Genomic DNA, 22,999 nt, shown 5'->3' with positions numbered 1-22,999 from the left:
CAAAACAAGGCACATTTTCAGCAAATATATGCAAAGTTGCACTTAAATTATATTAACTATGATGAGATGAAATGGCATGTCAGAAGAAAGATATTGAAATGAGGCACTAAAACAACCCTTCCTAAATATAAAGTTGTTGATCACAGTCTCTGAAAGTCAATTTGAACATTTTCAGGTCATCTAAACTAAGCATGATCCAAACACACTGTCCTGTCTTTGCTATGCTTTAACTTTAGTGAGTGTGTTTATATGACACCCAACACATGCTGATTACTTGTGATTTTATGTGTATATAAACCAAACTAAACACACAAGAAATGCACCTATATAAAGCTCTCTGACATATGTTTCCAAATATTTCGTTTTTCAGCATCACAACATTGCATGAATCTGATTTGTTGTGACCCGCTTTATGAAACATGCACATTAATCCGGTCAACTATTGATGTTTTCTGTGTTCATATAGACACTTGCCAACATAATTGTCCACACAATGAACATATTAATGTTTCCATGTGTCATAACACAGCACCATCGCAACACTGAATGCACGAGTTTTGTTTTGACCTCCTTCAGCATAACATGCTCAAGTTAAAGCCCATGTTGCACAGAAGAGCATGCAAGCAACGAAATGCATGAGTGTCCTGAAGCTTTATTTACACACATGAACAATAGCATTAGGTTTGATGTACCTCGGAACACAGCTCGGAGATGAGCGGTCAATCTCCCACGTTGCAAATAAATTCATAGGCACAGGCATGATGGGACCCGAACCCGCCGCACCCGAGCCCGAGCCCCCAGCTCCGGACATGGCTGATCCTCCGGGCGCAGCGGCGGCGGGTGCGGGAGCGGGTGCACCGAGCCCCGGGTTCATGAAGGCGGCCCGGACCCCTCCTCTCTCCACAGCCGCGGCCATCACCGAACCGAAGCTCAAGCTGGACTGCGATGGTCGAGGACCTCACTGCTCATGCACACGGTTCGGACGGCTTTCATCTCTCACATACACAGATTTGCGATGGTCAGAGGCGGAGCTTCGCTTCAGAAGAAAATGTGGAGCAGATGCGATCTGCGGTCGGTCGACAGGCGGCGCTAAATCACGGGTTCAGGAGGCCACTCGCTAACGAGTCGTTCTTTTGAGTGATTCAGTTGAACCGATTCGCGAACCGTTCGTACAGTACTGTATTGTTTATAAGAGAGAACATCTGTTTAGGAATAAACCTGTAGGGTCAGCCACATGCTTGAACTTATTACCATAAACAATGCAACATTTGACAATATAATAGGCCTATCAAGAATAAATCAGTTATTTCTTCTGCACTGGAAGCTGTCGTCTAATTCCTTGTGTGTGTAAACATAGTTGATAATAAAGCTCTTTCTGACTTCTGAAGAAAATATGGACGCTGTAGCATTTATAAGGAAAAACACAATTAGACTCTCAGACAATATTAGATCAGTGATGGAATCAAATGGTAAAACATACATTAGCATACATTCTGAAAAACACACAACATACTAATTTATAAAAGTTGAAACATAATGCTAAAAGTACTGTAGTGTAACCAGATAAATATAAATAGAATATATATATATTATTTTTTTTAATATAAAAAAATGAAAATTATAAGCAAAATGTTCTTTTTCACTCATACGCAGTATTTATGACCATCATGGGGTAAAGTGATGGGTAAACCCAAGGCCCTCTCATAGGCCCCTTATCATGTGCATGTGTGTGTTTGGTCTGTAACAGATGGCAGGGATGTAAACGATGGGTTAAGTGTGGTGTGTTTGAGCGCTAATGGTGTGTGTGCACCCACAGCTCCTTAGCAGGTAAGAAAACTGAAACAATAAGGATGTATGTAAACCAGTGCTGCTCTGTCACACAGCCTGTGCTATAAGTTGGTCATTTTATGCAATAGAGCAAAATAAGTTGATTTGTGTACAGAGTAACAACAGGTTAATTAAGGTCAACTCATATTGTAGGATGCTCTACTGCTCCTTCTGAGTCACATGCATCAATCTGCATCTAATCTCACTTTCTGACTGTCCACAAACCTAGTATTGGGAGCCCATTCATTAAATTGCACATCTTGGATGTCTTCCTGATCTAAAGCCTGAGACACCTCAACAGCTGAAGTCCAAAGACATCAAACTCAGTCTAAGGTGAGTGATGAAAGACAGCTATTTTAACCAAATAATTTGTCCCATTCTATTCAATTTGAAATGTTATTTTTCAAAACCTGACTTGTAATCTTATCACTGCATTCCCAGAGATGCTAATGCTGTCTTTATAGTAATAGGACTGAGTCACAGTTGTAAGTCATTATTTTCACAAAGATTCTGATCTGTGATGCTTCTCAGTAGACACCAAACATGTTTGTGTTTGTTTGTTTGTTTATAACATGACAGCTGAACAGGTGAAGAATAAAAAAGGAAGACATGTCCCTTCAAATAAGAATAAGACAGGATATTGCTGGATACTGTTGCTTGTTTTCATTGTGTCCTGAAATGCCATGCTTTGGCAATAAACTGATTATCATAAACAACACATGTATTTTTCTAGGGATGTGGCATGACCAGGGGATAAATTGTTGCAGTCATTAATTTAGCCTGATAGCTTGAAACAACTGAAGTATTTCTTATTAATATTTATTTTGTAAGTGTAATCCTCTGGACTTACTTTAAGACACCAAAACTATTTAACACAGGAAAAAAAAACTACAGTGTGCTTTTCAGGGGTAAAGATATATTTGACCCAATATGTCTTAATAAATATATTAAACAGTATTTTTTTATTTTATTTTATTTCCATGACAAAAAAGTTACCACAAAAGAGTAATTATTGAATAATATACATTGGAAGAAAGCTTGGCAAAAAATATTTAAAGCAAAGATTTACCAAGATTTGTGAATCCCAGAGGGGTCATAGTTAGATCTGTTAAAATAGAGATCTATTTATAAATAATTGATGTTTTACATATTTAATTTATTTAGTTTATTACGGTATGTTTTATGTCAAACTCTCTCCTTGAGACTGGAGCACTCTGCTGGTAAACTGTGATCATGACTGTCATATACTATACTGTTGTCTTTGACCTAGCATATTCATATTCAAATTTCTGACTTAAAACACAAAACCAACAATAATTATAAAAAATAAAACTCTACAGCATGATTTATTCATGCTGCATTACATGCTGGGGACCTTCATACATATGCACAGCACAAAACACAGTATGATGCTGTTTGTGTACAATACATTACTGAGAGTGCAGTTCAATACAAGAGAAGTCCCACTGTGAAATTACTGTGAAAGTAATGCAGTTATTAACCTGGAATATACTGTAATGTCACACTAAATTATTACAGTGCAGTTAGTATGTCCAATCTAATTATTTAAACAAATGTTCCCATGAGACTGGAAAAGCATGTAGGCTGAATAAAAATGAATAAAATCCTTCTCATATGAAACTGCTGGATCAGTATCAGTATTAATGTCCAGGTGACAGTCTTGTTCAGGACGTGTTGTTTTGATTCACTTGTTTGGAGCTTGTGGAGTTTCCTCTGTCAAATACTGTACAATAGAGAGAAAGATAAAATACACTAAGATCTGCTTTAATACAAGATAATAAATTACATCATTGAATCAATAACTTACTGTAGTGTCTTCAGTTTACAGCGTGGATCCTCCAGTAGAGCAGAGAGCAGCTTCACTCCTGAGTCTCCTGGTTTATTAAATCTCAGATCCAGTTCAGTCAGGTGTGAGGGGTTTGATCTCAGAGCTGAACTCAGAGCAGCACAGCCTTCCTCTCCAATACTGCAGTACCTCAGCCTGCAGAGAGTGAAGAACATGAATGATCTCTGAGATTGTGTTTCAGCTTTAGGGTGAGAGTGTGTTTGTATGAGCTCTGCTTTTCTCTCTCACACCAGGATCGGTGCTATAGAGATTTTATCTTGCCAGCAGCTGAGACATTAATTTAACTCACTCTACATGATTCCTGATTGTGATGCTGAACTAGTTCATCGTTTTCACTCCTCAAACCGTTTGTAGTACTATACAGGTGATAATGTTAAAATAAGAGTAACATTATAGTGTAACTATGATATATAAGTCTTGTAAGGATCACTAATCGGCTCAATGATGAAATCCAGCGGCGTGGATGAAGGTATAATGTGTGAAGGACTACTACTCCTGCTTTAATCTAACTCCAATTTGCAAGTGATCATTAAATTTAGAATGTGTTTCTAATTAGTAACTAATCACAGATATTGGTTAGTTTAAATGGAGATATTTGATTATTCTGTACATCCTATATTTTCAATTATTCATCCTATATTTTCAATTATTCATTCAAAAAAAAAAAAAAAAAAAAAAAAAATTACTCAGAGGATGCAAGGTTAACCACAATATATATATATATATATTGTGCTTAATAGCCTGTTTATTAGCCTGTGTCTAATAACATATTTTGTTCCTTTAGATTCACAACACATTGCTACAACTCCTGCAGCAAACCGTAACAAGAGGAAAATACAACAGATTTATGCTAACGCTAGTTTGTCTTATGATTTATTTCTCTAGAGTTGGGAAGTGATTAATAAAGAGGAATCTGTCTGTTCAGTTCATGATTGAGGTGTCAAATCAACCGGATCATTGAGGAGAGGAGTGCTGTATCTTTTCTAAGCGACTGGACCTACGATGTTCACACAGCGGACGAAAAAAATCAGGCAAAAAAATCCCATAGACTTACAATGACGGAATGTTCATGAATTTGAATCTCAACTGTAACTTTCACACACTCACACAGACAGGCACGCACGCACACACACACACACACACACACTCTCTCTCACACACTCTCTCTCAGTCACACACACTCTCACACACACGCTCTCTCACACACTCTCTCTCAGTCACACACACTCTCTCACACACACTCTCTCTCACACACTCTCTCTCACACACTCTCTCTCACACACTCTCTCTCACACACACACACTCTCTCACACAGAGACACAGGCACACACAGACACAGGCACACACACACACACACACACACACAGGTGCGCGCGCACACACACACACACACACTAGTATTTGTAAATATTAAGCCGCATATTAAAACAGCAAAAAGTAATTCACAGAGACATTTAATGTAAATGGCAAGGAAATTATGATGGAAATGAATGCCGGCGCAGCCGTGAGTATCTTACAGTTTTTTACAATAATTTTTGCACTAATAACAGAACCTTCATGTCATTTTTCAAAACTCTAGACACAATTCACAACCGATGATCAAAATGCACATTTTTCAAAACACAACACTTTTTACAAATGCTTGGATAAAATACACGAGCCAAAGATCTTTTGTTCATTGAACTAAAATCACAGGTTCAAATTGACACAACTTAACATTAAAGTATTACTATTTCTCGCATAGTACAACTCGCACATTACATCTGAATTGAGAGTTTATTCATTTCATTGCAATGATCTAACCATCAACTGATACAGCTGCTCAAAGTGCAATTATGAACAACATTACGAAAGTGAAGCAACTGAGGACTGAGTATGTTCAGGTATGATCAGTTTCAAGATGCCTGTTGTTGGCAGAAAAGAAATCCCAAAACATCTATATCATTGTTATCAGTATTTATTTTTCCTAGTCTTTTTAGAGGTTGATAGAGCTGGAAGCTGATGAAAACCATTCATATTTTTGGATGAGGCAGGCCATGACATGGATGAAAGGTTGAGACGGGCCCAGAACGATGTTCGCTGGCGGCCTAACCACCCCACACTGAATGTGATTTTGAGGGGATCCAAAGCAAAATCAGTGCAATGGGCCCAAAACTCCTAGCGGCGGCACTGAGAGCAATCATGGTTTCAGGCCCATCCACAGTTTATCAGCTTGTATTTACCCCATATTCCCCTTTCCTTACTGTAACCCGACTGAGGAGTTTTTCTCCACATGGAGGTCAAAGGTTCACAATAGACCTCACAAACAAGTCCCTCTTCTCCAAGCCAAAGATGATATGTGCAATGATATCAAAGGAGACCGATGTCAGGCCTGTATTTGCCATACCAGAAGATTTTTTCCAAGATGAAAACATCCATTGTGATGTGGATGAGAACCTGTGGCCAAACTCACAAGACAGGGTTGATAAAAACATAGAAGTGCAGTGAGGGACACTCCAGTTGACATTTTACTGTAGGCCTAAAGTCGTTTTTTCTTATCTTTTTTTTCTTATTGAAAGTTTTTTGAAAAACCTGTTGTGTTGATTATTTCATCAATAATTTTCAAATTGTAATGTTTCCAGTGTCTGTACTTTTCTCAATGATGTATGAATGTGTAGAATCATAATGAAAGCTGCATCATGTGTTTTGAACAACTATATTTAATGATTGTACTAACAACTAAACAGTGAAACTATGGGTGTCTTGTGAGTGGGGGATCTAAAGTAATGTTCTTATGATATTTCATAATAAATTAGTATTTTGAACCAATGCTTCTGCAAATGCAAGGCTTCTTTAAAGATATGAATGCAACATGCAGAGTTTTGAACATTGGATAGCCTGTGTTACAAATAATGACTGTTTTGAGTTTTGTGTCTAGAGTTTTGAAAAATGACATGAGGGTTCTATTATTAGTGCAAACATGATTGTAAGAAACTGTATCTGAGAAACATTTCCAGGCAGCGTTCTCAACAGAGCCACTGGAGGACACTAGAGTCATGTTGAAAACATACACAGGAGAGATTATGCCTGTGTTGGGACAGTTTAATACTCTTCAACTGATTAAATTACACAAGACTTGGTGCCACAGAGAACATGTAAATCATGGATTGGATAACTTTGGATCTGTACGTTTAATTTTTGGACAGTTAGCAGTTGTTTAATTTCAACAGATAACAGACTGTTGCCACAATTGATCAAATTCAGTTAGCAGAAATACAATTGGGCCGATGGAGAAATGTAGATGTAATCAGTCACTAGAAAATTTGTTGGAGAGTTGAGGAGGCCTGAAATTTTTACAGTGTAACCAAAGTTTGGGTATTATTGCTTTCCATTGTGTGGACAAAAAACATTTCTCTAAATATCTTCTCTTATGTTCAGAGAAGACAGTCATGCTGTTTTGAAATTATTTGAAGATAATTAAAGTGAGGACAGTTTTAATTTTTGGGTGAACTATCCCTTTAACACTAAATGTTTTTGTTTGGCAGTATTTTCACACAGTTTTTGTGTTTAATAATATAATAACACTTACTGTAGTTTCTGTAGTTTACAGTGTGGATCCTCCAGTAGAGCAGAGAGCAGCTTCACTCCTGAGTCTCCTGGATTATTAAAGCTCAGATCCAGTTCAGTCAGGTGTGAGGGGTTTGATCTCAGAGCTGAACTCAGAGCAGCACAGCCTTCCTCTCCAATACTGCAGTTATACAGCCTGCAGAGAGAAAGAGAACAACTAAAGATGAGTTAAGTTCATTCACTGTTTGTCACAGACCCATGAATGAGGTGTTAAATCAACCGGCTCATTGAGGAGAGGAGTGCTGTATCTTTTCTAAGTGATCGGACCTACGATGTTCACACAGCGGACGAAAAAACAGACAAAAAAAATCCCATAGACTTACAATGACGGAATGTTCATGAATTTGAATCTCAACGGTCACTTTCTCACACACACACGGGCAGACACACACACACACACACACACACACGCACACACACACACACACACACACACACACACACACACACTCTCACAGACACACACACACGGGCAGACACACACACACACACACACACACACGCACACACTCTCACAGACACACACACACACACACACACACGGGCAGACACACACACACACACGCACACACTCTCACAGACACACACACACGCGCACTCTCTCTCTCTCTCACACACACACACACACAAGCACGGGCAGACACACACACACGCACACACTCTCACAGACACACACACACACGCGCACTCTCTCTCTCTCACAGACACACACACACACACGGGCAGACACACACACACACGCACACACTTATGAGGTGTGCATTGTGCATTTATTAGCGATCGCGAAGCAAACTGAGAGGTGAACTAACGTGTATACGCTCGCCAGTCGTCTGGCCAAAATCCCATAGTAATCAGGCGTCAGACGTAAGATATGAGACGTTAGACGTCAGACGTAAGATATGAGACGTTAGACGTCACGGTCACGTGTTGGAGCTGCGCTCAAAGTGCCGCGGCGACGTGGCGGCGACGGAGCTGAGAAAGGATTTTTTTTACTTTGCGTCTGGATAACGTACGTGTGGATGAACGTGTGGATAACGTACATGTGGATAAACGCCTGGATATTAGCTTAATACTTAGGCTAAATTCTATTATCTTTACTATTGTACTTTTTTAACTTGGGATATGATCATAACACACTGTTTTCATGCGTTTGTGGGTTGTACAACAGTGTCTCCTATTAGTAATATATATCTCATTTATATATGTTTATATATTTATTCATTTATATATTTATTTATGTGTGTGTTTTAAGGTAATATTGCTGCCTAGGTAAAACAACAAGGATATATAGCCTGGAATAAATATGCAGCCTGCAGGGCAATGTACAACACTGTGTTTGAATGTACTGTAAATGTATCATTTTTCACCTTCTAAAAAGAAGAAACATTTTCTTGGTCTTGTCACAAAACTCTTTCTGAACCTCACTTAGACATGTAGTCGAGTGTTTCCTAACCCTGAAGGGGCAGGGGAACACCGAGGGGCCCACAAATAAATAAGGGCTTGGGCCTATTATAATTAATATTAATTTTAATATTAAATCCCCTTTATTTTCCAAAAAATAAGATTTTATTTTCATTTTCATTAATTAAAAGATAAAATGAATGTTTTATGCCTTAATAAATATAAATACACAACACAGAGTTTCTGAGGAAAAAAAAAATTAATGTTAGAATAAATTAAACTTGTTTTTATACTTTTAAATAATTAGACAATAAAACATAAGGTTGGAAAAAATAAAACATTTAATTGGGCCCTAAACATGTATTTTTTGCTAAATAAATTGATGTTAAATTGTTTAAGTTTCATGATTTTAATTAATTATACATGCTTTTTGATTAGTAAAATTTAATTTGACCATTAAAAAGATATGTAATTCAGGTACTGTATTCAGCTCCGAGACGTGACCGTGACGTCTAACGTGTCAAATATTACGTCTGACGCCTGAATCTTCATTTGTTTCTCTACTTTTTCTCTTGTAATCTTTAGTACTTGATTTCAGTTGACAATGTATATTCATGATACTTTGTATATTATGTACAATCATTCTTTAAATGTCACCTCTGTATTTTTGCATTCCATTAATTTAAAAAAACAAACAAACGCCTGAATACTATGGGATTTTTGCCAAACGGCTGGCGAGCGTATGCACCTTAATTCTCCTGTCAGTTTGCTTAGAGAGTAGAAAAACTGCAGTTATCACACCCCATACATGCACTCACACACACACACACACACACACACACACACACATATCACACGCGCACACATACACAATCACAAGCACACACACAATCAAGCGCACACACACAATCACACACGCACAATCACACATGCACACACGTGCAGACTCACTCACACGAATCTCACGATCACAAACTCTCCAGTCTGAACTTATGGAGCTTTTCCACTGCATAGTACGGCACGGTTCAGTACATCTCACTTCTGGTGTGTTTTCCACTGGGAACAGTACCTGGTACTTTTTTTAGCACCACCTCGGCCGAGGTTTCAAGCTAGCCGTACCGTTAGCAAAACATGACGTTTAAACTCTGCTGATCACTGATTGGCCGGAGAAAACTGTCACAGATTTAAATCAGCACAGCCAGCGAAGGATCAAACGCAACTTTTGAATGAGCGCACCTTTTTTAAACAACCAAAAAATGGCTGTTTCGTTGTCTGTTGAGGAAGTACAGATGTTCCTCTCGTTGATAGCCGAGGAGCAGATCCAGCGAGAGCGTGATGGAGAGACGCAGAATTAAAACGTTTTTCAGGAGTCACGGCAGTAGAGGTGGTGCAACTATAACGACACGAGAATAATCCCCCCACTCTAAAGCGGTACTAAACTGCAGTGCAAACACAAAACGAGCCGAACTGAGCCGTGTCGTGTCGTTCTGAACCGTGCCGAGCCGAGTCGTACCACGCAGTGGAAAAGAGCCATTAGTCAGAGGGTGCAAGGTTAACCTATTCTTTAAGTGACTGTCTACTGCTAATCTAGTTCATGAGAATAAAACTCCCACACAATGATGTACAAGTACAGGGGTAGACAATAAGGGAAATTAATAAATATACTTCCTTAATTTCCCTCTGTAAAGAAACCTCATTGCTGGCTACTCTCTGCTGTCTCAGACTACGACATCTTAGCCCTTTATCGGCCTCCGTAGCTTCTCTAAAGGGAGTGGTGAGCGGGGGACTGAGCCGTTGCTTGCCATTCACAAACTCAACCGCTACATGCTGCTAAAATCTACACACTGCACCTTTAAGTCGGCCGACTACTGCTTGCTCAGAACAGAAAGTGTAGTTCTGGTCACTTCAGTACAACTTGCTAATCAGTGATAGACAGAAATCAAAAGGTCTCTGATGACGTGCTACTGCTCCATTCATCCATGAGCCTTTAGTCTGTTCTGTCCTGGACACAGATTTGAAGAAACATCAGCCTCCACATGATCTACTAGTCATTATGATTTCAGAAGAGCGAAGAATAAATAACAGTTTATTTGTCAGCTAAGAATGTATCATGTTAATTACATAATTAAAGAATAAGAATCCAATTCAGAGTCAGAGATAATAAATACATAACATCAATTGCTCAAAGATGAATCTAAGAGAGAGAGGTGCAAACCTGACAGAGGAAACAGTAGCATTTATGAGTGCGGTTTACTCTGATATAAATACTCTTCAACTTTGTTGTTCATTGGTCTATAATGCTGCCTTCTCGTGCTATCGGAAATGTCCTATTTCCCACGTATGAAGTCATGATTACGAGCTTGTTGTGTTCAAGTGCTTTAATGTAGGAAAGAATAAAATGTAGCACCCATTGGTTGACAATCATATAAACATTCACCGTGCTATACATGCAGTTTTCTGACAATTTCAGTCAAATACATGCTTATTTCACTGCTAATAAAACATAAAATATGCTTTGAATGATCGTTCATATCTAGCCTATAAATACAGTACTTAAGCGACCAGACAAAGGGATGTAGTTGTTGTGAGAACAGACAGCAGCAATGGTTGTCCCCTCCACCATGTTTAAAGATTATGACCCGCCCAACTCAGAAACTCTGGTATCAAAATTATTTCAGAATTTCCCAGTAAATATGACTTGAAAGGCCGTTAACATCCAATTTCCCGATTACTCCGATAGCATGTGAAGGCACAATAAGTGTATATACCAGGGGTGCCCACACTTTCTTGAGCGGGGATCTACTTTTAAAAAATAAATAGGCCTAAATAAAAAAAGCTGGTTGGGATGTATCTTTATATTGCATTAAGTTAAATTGTTATTTAAAAAATAATAAAATAATGTTCAATAATGCCTGCATTTCCCTAAAGCAGTGGTCCTCAACCTTTTTTACTCCAAGACCCCCTCTTCTCCAAATCAATACTGCAAGCCCAAACTTTTCTATTCACTAAAACCTTTGTATTTCATGTCATTTTTTTTAACAAAGCAAATTCAAGAAAGATTTAAGCATCCCATGAACATACTTCACAAAAATGTCCCTTAAGTTGTATAGAATATCTACAAAGTATGTAAAAGTATGTATCTCTGAACTCAGCGATCTGAAGGCAGCTCGACACCATCAGTGAATATTTCCTCTGTCAGAACAAGCTGTTTGAGCGTCTGATGCCCGTATGTACATGAACACCACTGATCCTCACAAACTTCTCCAAAACACGCGAGCATCCGTTATAAAACTCTGTGTATTCAACTAGGTGAATATCCTGAGCTGTGTTCAAGCAGAAATATGATATTATAGTGATCAGTGCATCGAGAGCACAAATACACACGGTTCGTTTGTGCATCAAATAACAGACACAACACACACCTAATGCACCATCCTGTATGTGACTGTAATCATCTTTACCTTGATGACAATCATCATCCATCAAAACTTTAGGCTACTAGTGTGACCCTGGCTTCTTTTATCCAGCCGAGAGCTGTATTGTGTATCATCTGCTCATCCAGAGGTTTTGAGCCGCTGTTCAGTCTGTATTTCACACAGATGAGAAACGGTCTGCTGCTCCGAAACACAGAACATCACAGAATACATAGAGAGGTGGTGCTTATATTTATATATTTACATTATTTAACATATTAGTCATAACATTAGTGAATATATTATATTTTAGTTTTAAGTTATCTCGCGCCCCCCGGCTGAGAACCAGTGACCTAAAGCGTGATCTACCAGCATTGCCTTCGAGATCGACCTGTTGGGCACCCCTGGTTTATACAAACATACATTAGTCTTGAGCACATTCAGTATAATCATTGTGTTTGATCATTTACATTTTGATTCTTAAACGCTCACCCAAAAATATAAAGTGTCATAATGTACTTCCCTGCATGTCGTTCCTGACCTGTATGACCTTCTTTCTTCTGTCAAACACAATAGATCATATTTTGGACATTGTTGACAACCAAAGTTTTGGTATCAATGCTTTCCATTGTGTGGACAAAAACATTTCTCTAAATATCTTCTCTTATGTTGCACAGAATAAAGTCACACTGTTTGGAAATTATTTGAAGATAATTAAAGTGAAGACAGAGTTTTAATTTTTGGGTGAACTATCGCTTTAACATGAAATGTTTTTGTTTGGCAGTATTTTCACACAGTTTTTGTGTTTAATAATATAATAACACTTACTGTAGTTTCTGTAGTTTACAGTGTGGATCCTCCAGTAGAGCAGAGAGCAGCTTCACTCCTGAGTCTCCTGGTTTATTACCGCTCAGATTCAGTTCTGTCAGGTGTGAGGGGTTTGATCTCAGAGCTGAACTCAGAGCAGCACAGCCTTCCTCTCCAATACTGCAGTTAATCAGCCTGCAGAGAGAAAGAGAACAACTAAAGATGAGTTAAGTTCATTCACTGTTTGTCACAGACCCATGAATGAGGTCTCAAATCAACCGGCTCATTGAGGAGAGGAGTGCTGTATCTTTTCTAAGTGATCGGACCTACGATGTTCACACAGCGGACGAAAAAACAGGCAAAAAAATCCCATAGACTTACAATGACGGAATGTTCATGAATTTGAATCTCAACTGTCACTTTCACACACACACACACACACACACACACACACACACACACACACACACACATACACAGAGACACACACACACACACACACAGAGCCTTAGGAACCTCTTCTCTCTCTCTCTCTCTCTCTCTCTCTCTCTCTCTAATTCAATTCAACTCAACTCAATTCAAATAAGCTTTAGTGGCATAACTGTGTAACATTTCACAGTGTTGCCAAAGCAATACATATATTATACAAACATTATATAAAATAAATTAAAGAAAAATAAAAAGGGGGCAAAATAAATACACATACACTGTAAAAAAAAACAAATTGCTGTAAAAAAGGCCATATTCTGACAGTAACATCCTGTTTCATTTGCTCACAATAGCACCTGGTGGCCAAAGAGTGTAAAACAAGCAGATATATTACAGACAGAGGTGGATAGTCCAGGGGTCAGAAAGTAAAAGTCCTGCCATAGGTTTATTCCACCCATGAACTCAGCAGCTGATTTCACCAGAGGAGGAACCAAGTCATGCCTTTCAAGACACAAACAAGTCTCAAGACAAATCCCAAGAACTCAAAGAGTTAAAGTTAATGAGATAAATAAGTGACTAATTAAGGCGAGACACGGCAGGCAAAAACATCGTTTTTTTTTTATTGGTCAATTTTGAGATTTTTGGATATTTGTCTTCAATAACATGTCTTCTTTCAGACTTGTGGTGAAAAAAAGTCCGAAATACACATTTAGGTCTTTATTTTACTGCACTTTGTCTGTTTGCGTCTGTAGATTTCTCATAAATTCAACAAAAGTTGGCGTTCTAAATCAACATGCTGCTCCGCGATCTCTGCCTGTACCCAGTCATCACGTATACTGCTGGAAAGCTCTCTCTCTTCTCTACAATGCTGTCGGATCCAAATATGGTCATTTCCTTTCTATCAGCAACCAATAGTGAAAGTAAAAGAGGGGATTTAACTCTAAATGCGCAATCTCATTGGCTGAAGACAATTTCTGACAACGTGATTCGTTCAGAATCGTCACATGACATGGTATGCGTTGACGCTTCCTTGTTTGGTTAAGCTTTCCGCGGGATCTTTTGAGTGAATTAATGAAAATGACTTCGCGTCAATCATCGAAACGAGTACAGCAGTTGTCACTTGCAAGGGAGAAAAGGAAAATTAGTGATGGATTACCCAGTGAAATGCCCTCGGGAAGCGCATCTGAACGTAAGCTGTCGATGGGAGGTTTAGAATTTCTAATGTCAGAAATAGCCCAATACGTGTGGCTGTTACCACCTTGTAACATATTATAACATTACTGTAACAATATTTGTTTTGTATGGATGAAATATTTATTTATTTATAAGATTTATAAGAATAGAATAAAGTGCCATCTCATTCATTATGTTGTGTTGCGGTGGTCAGTTTTACTTTTACAGTACAGATTTCTGTGTGCTGTATCTATAAAAACAAAACAAATGAACAGTTATTGATACAATACACATTTCATTTTAGCGGCATAAATTGAGAGAGGTATTGAGTCACTTCACAGGACCAGGGAGCAGGTCAGGCAGGCTTATGCAGATATTGATGCAGATGTGGCAGAGTTGCTGAGAGAGGATGCAGATGCGGTGATAAATATCAGTGTGTCTTTTGATGGCACTTGGCAGAAAAGAGGGTTCACATCACACTATGGGATCGGGGTGTGCATCGATATTTTTACGGGACTGGTGATCGACTTTGAGGTTCTATCCTCCTATTGCCATGCTTGTGCCCTTAAAGAAGCTGCCAGGCATGAGGGAAAGATTACAGATGAGGAAATTGACAGCTGGAGAGAAACGTGCACAAAATTTTAGGGGCTCAAGCAAGGCTATGGAGCAGGAGGCAGCGAAGAGGATGTGGGCCAGGTCTGTGAGTCGCCACCAGCTGAGATACATTCAGATGCTGTCAGATGGGGACAGTGCTGCATTCAGGGAGGTGGTATCCCTCAACCCATACCCTGGGCATGAGGTAGTAAAATTAGAATGCATCAACCATGCCCATAAGCGTATGGGCACAGCACTACGAAAATTAAGTGCTGAACGCAAATTGGGGGGGAAGGGTCTGGGAAAATTAACGGCCAAAAAATTTAAAACATTACAAAATTATTACAGGGGGGCAATTTTAAATAACCAGGGTTCCATAGAGAAAATGAAAAATGAGATCTGGGCTGATCTCCTCCATAGCATGTCCTGTGACGAAGTCCCCTTGCACACCAGGTGCAACCTGTCCTGGTGTTGGTATAGGAGAGCGGAGGAAAATGGAGAAACTCCAGAGAGCCACAGGCTCCATGCAGGAAACTTTTTGTCTCGGGAGGTGGGCCAGAAGCTGATACCTGTATACCACCGCATGTCAAGTGACAGCCTGCTGCAGCGCATGCAGCATGGTGGCACTCAAAATGCGAATGAGTGCCTCAACTCCGTCATTTGGGCCCGCTGTCCAAAAACAGTGTTTGTAGATAAGAGTAGAGTTGAGGCAGCTGCAAGTATGGCCATTTCAACTTTTAATGAGGGGGCCTCTGCCATGCTTGCCATTATGGATAAGCTTTGGCTGGAAAGCACTGTCGTTACCGTCACCACCATCAGGGAAACCAACATGCTGAGGATCACAAAAGCCGAATCCATCCGGTCTGAGAGTGTAAAACGTTGCAGAAAGACTCTGAGCACAGCTAAAAAGGCATCAGCAAGAGAGGGGTGAGGGGCCTACATATGGTGCAGGCATGGAGAGCTAGGCTTTCAACCCTCATGCGTGAACTTTGTTCCGATGGACATAGATGACTAGAGTTGCAGTTCTGATGATAAGTTTGTGTCTGTATTTGTGGTTCTCTGTGGTTAGTTGAAGGTCTTATTTGGCAATGTTGTTTTATTCAGTTGTCATTGTTCATGGTCTACATTGTTATAAACATTTACTTGGCCAGTTGTTTTGCTTGTTAGCAATGTTTTCATATAAAAATGTGTGGATTTTTACAATATAAATCTTTAAAGCCCGTTTTCTCAAAATGACTTTTCTCTCATACTCCAAGTCCGAAATCTCCACTTCAGTAGCACCTGTATACACCAAACTTTCCAGTCTTGTACCTAGTTATATTATGAAGACAATTACAGAGGGATTTGTAAATATATTATTCCTAGCCTGATTTATATAACATTTTATTCCAAAAAACATGGCGAAAATACATTTTTTAAGGCTATTGACAGTATATTCTGATTTACAGGATAACAAAAGTAGATATCCATAAATCCCTCTGTAATTTTTTTCCCATCTCATATGTGAACACAATGAAAAAAGAATTTTGAACCTGGCTTTATCCAATTCTGAGATTTTGTTTTTTAAAATATATGCAAATTAGCGCATATTTAATTAGATAATGACTAATTTGCATATTTAAACATAAAATTACAGAAACTTTGTAATACATTTTTTTCTCATCTTAATGTAGGTAATCAACTGGGAAAGTTTCATGGTGATATCTGCTAGTTAAAAATTTTACCCTATTCACCTGTAGTGTCTCGCCTTAAATGATGATTGTGCATTATTACATATTTAGATTATTATATTACTACATAATTAAAGAATAAGAATCCAATTCAGAGATAAATACATAACATGAATTGCTGAAAGATGAATCTAAGAGAGAGAGGTGCAAACCTGACAGAGGAAACAGTAGCATTTATGAGTGCGGTTTACTGAAGTGGATTTTCCAAAAGACACAAATAGCTGATTAATATATGTTTGTCTCTGATAAACGATCACACCGGTGTGATTAGATGTTCGGTGCTTCAACTTCACTGTCTTTAGCTCCAGCACTGCGCATTATAACCAATCACACATGATTCTGTTGAGCATCATGGACACTTTAAATAGTTATTTTGAACCAAAGCCGTTACTGATTGTGGAAAGATTCAGTTTTAATCTCTGAGATCAAAGAGTTGATGAGACGGTGACAGAATATGCAGCGAGTTGTGAGTTCAGGGAACGCTTGACGAGGCATTGTGTGACCGATTCGTGAGTGGAAGCCACAACGAAGCCTGCCAGCGACGGCTGTTGTCAGAATCGAATCTGATGTTTGCACGAGTGTTTGAGATCACACTGAGCATGGAGACGGCTGAGAAAGATACGCAGTAGTTAAGAGGACATGACTCTCACTCGGCTGTTGTGCATAAAGTGGACGTTCCAGCCAAAGAGGGAAGAAGCGCTATAGATGTCATGGAAAAAATTACAGCGCTCAGGTATGTCATTTCAAAGATGCAAAATGCCATAACTGCAGGAAAACTGGCCACATCAAGAGAGCCTGCAGAGGAAACATGGAAGTTGGAAAAAATAAAGCCTTATGCTGAGAAAAATACTAAGTATGTGGAGGCAGAGGAAGTTGAATTGCCCATGTTTACGCTGTGAAGTTATAAAACAGCAAAAAGTAATTCACAGAGACGTTTAATTTAAATGACAAGGAGATTATGATGGAAATGAATGCCGGCGCAGCCGTGAGTATCATATCTGAGAAACATTTCCAGGCAGCGTTCTCAACAGAGCCACTGGAGGACACTAGAGTCATGTTGAAAACATACACAGGAGAGATTATGCCTGTGTTGGGACAGTTTAATACTTAATAATAATTAAATTATTATTATCTAATCTAATCTAATGATCTAATTTGATCATTTACATTTTGATTCTTACAGGAATCGTTCACCCAAAAATATAAATTGTTATAATGTACTTCCCTGCATGTCGTTCCTAACCTGTATCACCTTCACTCTTCTGTGAAACACAATAGATCATATTTTGAATATTGTTGCTACACTGTAAAAAATTACATTTTGAAAACTTGTGGAAACTGACAAATAAATATTGTCTCAACAGATTGCTTCCCAATAATTGTCCCAAAACAAAAAAATGCACTGTAGTAATTTTAGCTGAAGGTCTGAAGTTAAGATTAAAAATATACATTCACCGAACATATTAAATTGTGCTCAGCCAATCTATCAAGCAGAAGTGAAAAATCTGTGTTGTCTGAACAAGCTTTGCAGCAGAAAACACGTGCACACATGCGCCTGAGAGAAACCGTTACTGTAGTGAATTCAACTTCCTGTGCGCGGGAGAGCGAGAGAGCGGAGCCGATGCTGAAGGACGACAGAACATCATTTACAGACGGATTTTCTATCATTGAAGTTATGCTACGTATACTGAGTTTTGTATTTATTAAGTCATGTTTCATGTACTACATTGTATTTTTCAGAGTAACAGTGAATTCACTCCTTTACTGTGTCATGCTGGCGTTTATAACCTAGTTTAGCTCGTACTGATCTCTCGGTAGGAGTGTGTGATATATATCATCTGTGATAATATTGTAATTGTTGTTTTAATGATGTGGGATTTGACATTAATAAACATTTGCAGTGTGTTTTTTACTGCATTATTCAGTCTTTAAAATGCATTTAGAGTGATCACACATGATATGGGGGCAGAAAATATCATTTATGTCATTTCATAATCATCATCACACGAAGAGTGCCGTTTTCCCTCCAAAAAGCAGCATGATTACAAATATGATATTGATTTTATACAACAGTTCAATAAACAAGAAGTTAATATTAAATGGACTTTTTTGCCTGTTTTTGCTCTATTTCTCCAACAAAAATCATTCCAAACACAGCCACAGCACTGTTTTGTGTCTCTGAGCAACATGCTGTGTTTTGTTCCTGAATGAATCAATCAACCGTTTAAATGATTCGGTTCAATCGCAACGACTCACTTATTAACAATGACTTGCTGCCACCTACTGGCCGTTTTAATTTCACATTTAAATTATCTTTTCTTTTTAAAATACTTGTAAATATCAGTATTCAACGTTTTATGTTTAAAACACTTTTAGACAAAAATGGTTTTACAAAGATAAAAATACCCATAAAAGGTAAAAATTTATTTAAACTTATTGGAAAAGATTAATTTCTATCACTGCTGTGAACTAACCTCACAGAATATGAAGAATATCAAACACATTTATGAGTCAGCTGTCCACGGTAGTCCTTAATATACCAGCACAATAACACACTCAGAAAAATATTGTCTCATTATCGATAAAATCCCAGAAAATATTTAGATATCATTTTGTCAATATCACACACCCCTATGTCTCAGCTACCTAAAGTTAATATTTATTGAACTAAATTATTTTGATCTCACTTTATGATGAATATATGAAATGTATGAGACACAAGGAATATGTTTCTGCTATAACTATGTTTTTGTTCCCATTAGTGTAACTCATCATTGCTAGGTCTGAGGAGAAAGGAACCACTATGAATTTCACTGAGTATTTAACAGTAGTTCTTATTGGATATATGTTTATTTCATATTAGTGTCAAATACTATTAGCTCTTAGATGTAATTTGTGAGGAGTAGCTTTATTGTAATGTAGGCTGCTAATTCTAATGTAGACTTAGTATTGACATTATGTATTTTTTACAGAGTACAGAGCCATTGGAGAACCACACAACTGTAAAGAAAATGGGAATTATTGAAATAGTAAGCAGCAGCAGTTGCACTTCAAGGGTCCTGTCAAGTGTGCTGAATGTCTCCGTTGTCCTGGAAGAGGAGCTGGTGCTTCACAACTTAGGAGACTTTGTAAATGCATTTATTGTATTATTTTGGATTATTGTATGCACTCATCAAAATTTGGTAACTCACAGAATTACCAAATTTTGCCATAAGTCAAATATATTAAGGTTCTGCAATATATAAATATATTGTGGAAACTTAAATTCCTGTAGAGCTGCTTTGCAATGATTTGTATCGTAAAAAGCGCTATACAAATAAACTTGAATTGAATTGAATTGAATCCTGGAGTACAACAAGGATTTAAAGGGATAGTTTACCCCAAAATTTAAATTCTGTCATTAATTACTTACCCTCATGTCGTTCAAAACCCATGAGACCTTCGTTCATCTTCAGAAAACAAATTAAGATATTTTTGATGAAATCCGATGATGACTTTTTTTTTGATAAAACAACGGTCTTATTGATGTGGAACGACAGGAGGCATGTATTAATGACAGAATTTTAACCTCAAAGTACCTCTTATGAGTTTTTTGGCAAACATTTGACGTGTAAGATGCAGTTTCATGAGCTCAAAGTACCTCTTGTGAGAATGGTAGAGTTCATGTGAAATTACTCTAAACACTGGTTGAAGGAACCTCAGATAAATTATTACTATTATTTATTAAATTATTATTTTATGGTGTTTTCAACATTTTTGCACGTTTGTGAATATATTATTGTACAAGGTGCAATTCATAAGCTTTGTGTATCTTATGAGAATTAAAATGCATGATTTTCTAAGGTTTACTGTGTAGAAAAGTTCAATGTATTTATAATTTTAAAGTATTTTCACAATATTGTTGTATATTTTCATTAAAAGTATTAAAATGTGGCAGTGTTTAGTGTATCATTTAATAAGTTTTTAATTTTCTTTTGGGACAACAGGGAATAAACAGTTCAGTAAGGTTGCTTTAGCACTATACATTTACCAATACACATTTTTAAATTAGGTAAAACAAAAAATGTATGCTACTACTATTTATAATATTAATTTGGGCCAATAACTTGGTTTGGTTTGACTTCTTTTTTCCCAGTTGGCTCAACATATTTTCTCATTGAACCAATGTTAACAGACTATTGCCACAATTGATCAAATTCAGTTAGCAGAAATACAATTGGTTCAATGGAGAAATGTAGATGTAATCAGTCACTAGAAAATTTGTTGGAGAGTTGAGGAGGTCTGACATTTTTTACAGTGTAACCAAAGTTTGGGTATTATTGCTTTCCATTGTGTGGATAAAAAACATTTATCTAAATATCTTCTCTTATGTTCAGAGAAGACAGTCATGCTGTTTTGAAATGATTTGAAGATAATTAAAGTGACGACAGAGTTTTATTTTTGGGTGAACTATTGCTTTAACATGAAATGTTTTTGTTTGGCAGTATTTTCACACAGTTTTTGTGTTTAATAATATAATAACACTTACTGTAGTTTCTGTAGTTTACAGCGTGGATCCTCCAGTAGAGCAGAGAGCAGCTTCACTCCTGAGTCTCCTGGTTTATTACGGCTCAGATCCAGTTCAGTCAGGTGTGAGGGGTTTGATCTCAGAGCTGAACTCAGAGCAGCACAGCCTTTCTCTCCAATACTGCAGCCCCACAGCCTGCAGAGAGAAAGAGAACAACTAAAGATGAGTTAAGTTCATTCACTGTTTATCACAGACCCATGAATGAGGTGTTAAATCAACCGGATCATTGAGGAGAGGAGTGCTGTATCTTTTCTAAGTGATCGGACCTACGATGTTCACACAGCGGACGAAAAAACAGACAAAAAAATCCCATAGACTTACAATGACGGAATGTTCATGAATCTGAATCTCAACTGTCACTTTCACGCACACACACACACACACACACACACACACACACACACACACACACACACACTCTCTCACGCACACACACACACACACACACTCTCTCACGCACACACACACACACACACACACACTCTCTCTCACGCGCACACACACACACATCAACAGACACATACATTAGCTGAACCCTGTTTGTTTTACGTGTTATTTATAACAAACCATATTACAGATGCGTTGCCAGATTTAAGTTGAACCGTGGTCCTAGCGCGTGCCGTCCACGAACCGTTCCACCCCTACCTCATATCATCATATTATTATTATTATTATTATTAGAATAGCCTATATCTCAATGAGTCTACTTAAAGAAAGAGAAAGAAAAGAAACTAAATAAATAATTTCTAAATGTTCTACCTCATATCATAAACACACAGAAATGTAAAAGTATTCATGGCAACCCGTCAAAATAAAAGTTTGGTTTCACTTGAAGACATTGCGGCAGAAATATATTACTATTGTTCAGTAATAGGCTACTACTACTAAAATTATTAAAACCTTATTTTTCAGGAATAATCATACAATATTTCTTCAATGTTTTAATTGTAATATTAAATCCCCTTTATTTTCCAAAAAAAAACAAGATTTCATTTTCATTAATTAAAAGATAAATTAAATGAATGTTTTATGCCTTACTAAATGTAAATACACAACTCAGAGTTTCTGAGGAACAAAATATGGTCACACTTTATATTAGGTGGCCTTAACTACTATGTACTTACATCAAAAAACAAGTACAATGTACTTATTGTGTTCATATTCTATTGCAAAACACTTCTGCTGCTATTGAGGTGGGATACGGGTAAGGTTAGGGACAGGTTTGGTGGTATGGGTAGGTTTAAAGGTGGGTTAAGGTTTAAGGGATGGGTCAACAGTGTAATTATAAATGTAATTACATAAGTTAATTACAGATGTAATTATATATAGGTATTTTTAAAAATATAAGTACAATGTAAAAACATGTACACAATAAGTGCATTGTACCAAATGATTAATTTAAAGGTAAGTACATAGTAGTTAAGGCCACCTAATATAAAGTGGGACCCAAAATATAAATGAATGTTTTATGCCTTAATAAATATAAATACACAACACAGAGTTTCTGAGGAACAAAATATAAATGTTAGAATAAATGAAACTTGTTTTTATACTTTCAAATAATTAGACAATAAAACTGAATTTG

General features: G+C 37.6%; 2 protein-coding genes across 10 annotated transcripts in view; both read right to left on the bottom strand.

The window, feature by feature from the left end:
* The window catches only part of LOC306874659 (phosphofurin acidic cluster sorting protein 2-like), a 127,882-nt gene extending 126,855 nt beyond the window's left edge, over positions 1-1,027 (bottom strand). Inside the window, exon 1 of the mRNA XM_079424857.1 lies at positions 693-1,027. Within this exon, the coding sequence (XP_079280983.1) occupies positions 693-916 (224 nt within the window). The 5' untranslated portion in view covers positions 917-1,027. The remainder of the gene's footprint in view (positions 1-692) is intronic.
* Positions 1,028-2,394: 1,367 nt separating this feature from the next.
* LOC306874641 (NLR family CARD domain-containing protein 3-like) overlaps positions 2,395-22,999 on the bottom strand; it is a 62,397-nt gene continuing 41,792 nt past the window's right edge. For 3 of the 9 annotated variants that reach the window (XM_079424789.1, XM_079424791.1, XM_079424790.1), the window contains 5 exons: positions 21,376-21,549; positions 12,943-13,116; positions 7,263-7,436; positions 3,656-3,829; positions 2,806-3,571 (listed from right to left, as the gene is read on the bottom strand). In XM_079424789.1, the coding sequence (XP_079280915.1) occupies positions 3,565-3,571; positions 3,656-3,829; positions 7,263-7,436; positions 12,943-13,116; positions 21,376-21,549 (703 nt within the window). In that variant the 3' untranslated portion in view covers positions 2,806-3,564. Of the gene's footprint in view, positions 3,572-3,655; positions 3,830-7,262; positions 7,437-12,942; positions 13,117-21,375; positions 21,550-22,999 lie in introns of all 9 variants that reach the window. The other 6 variants (XM_079424792.1, XM_079424793.1, XM_079424796.1 and 3 more) reach the window with 3 other exon arrangements.

The sequence above is a fragment of the Barbus barbus genome (assembly GCF_936440315.1).
Source record: "Barbus barbus genome assembly, chromosome: 9".
NCBI lineage: Eukaryota > Metazoa > Chordata > Actinopteri > Cypriniformes > Cyprinidae > Barbus > Barbus barbus.
The sequence above is the reverse complement of the archived record's forward strand: the minus strand, read 5'-3'. Positions and strand labels throughout refer to the sequence as shown.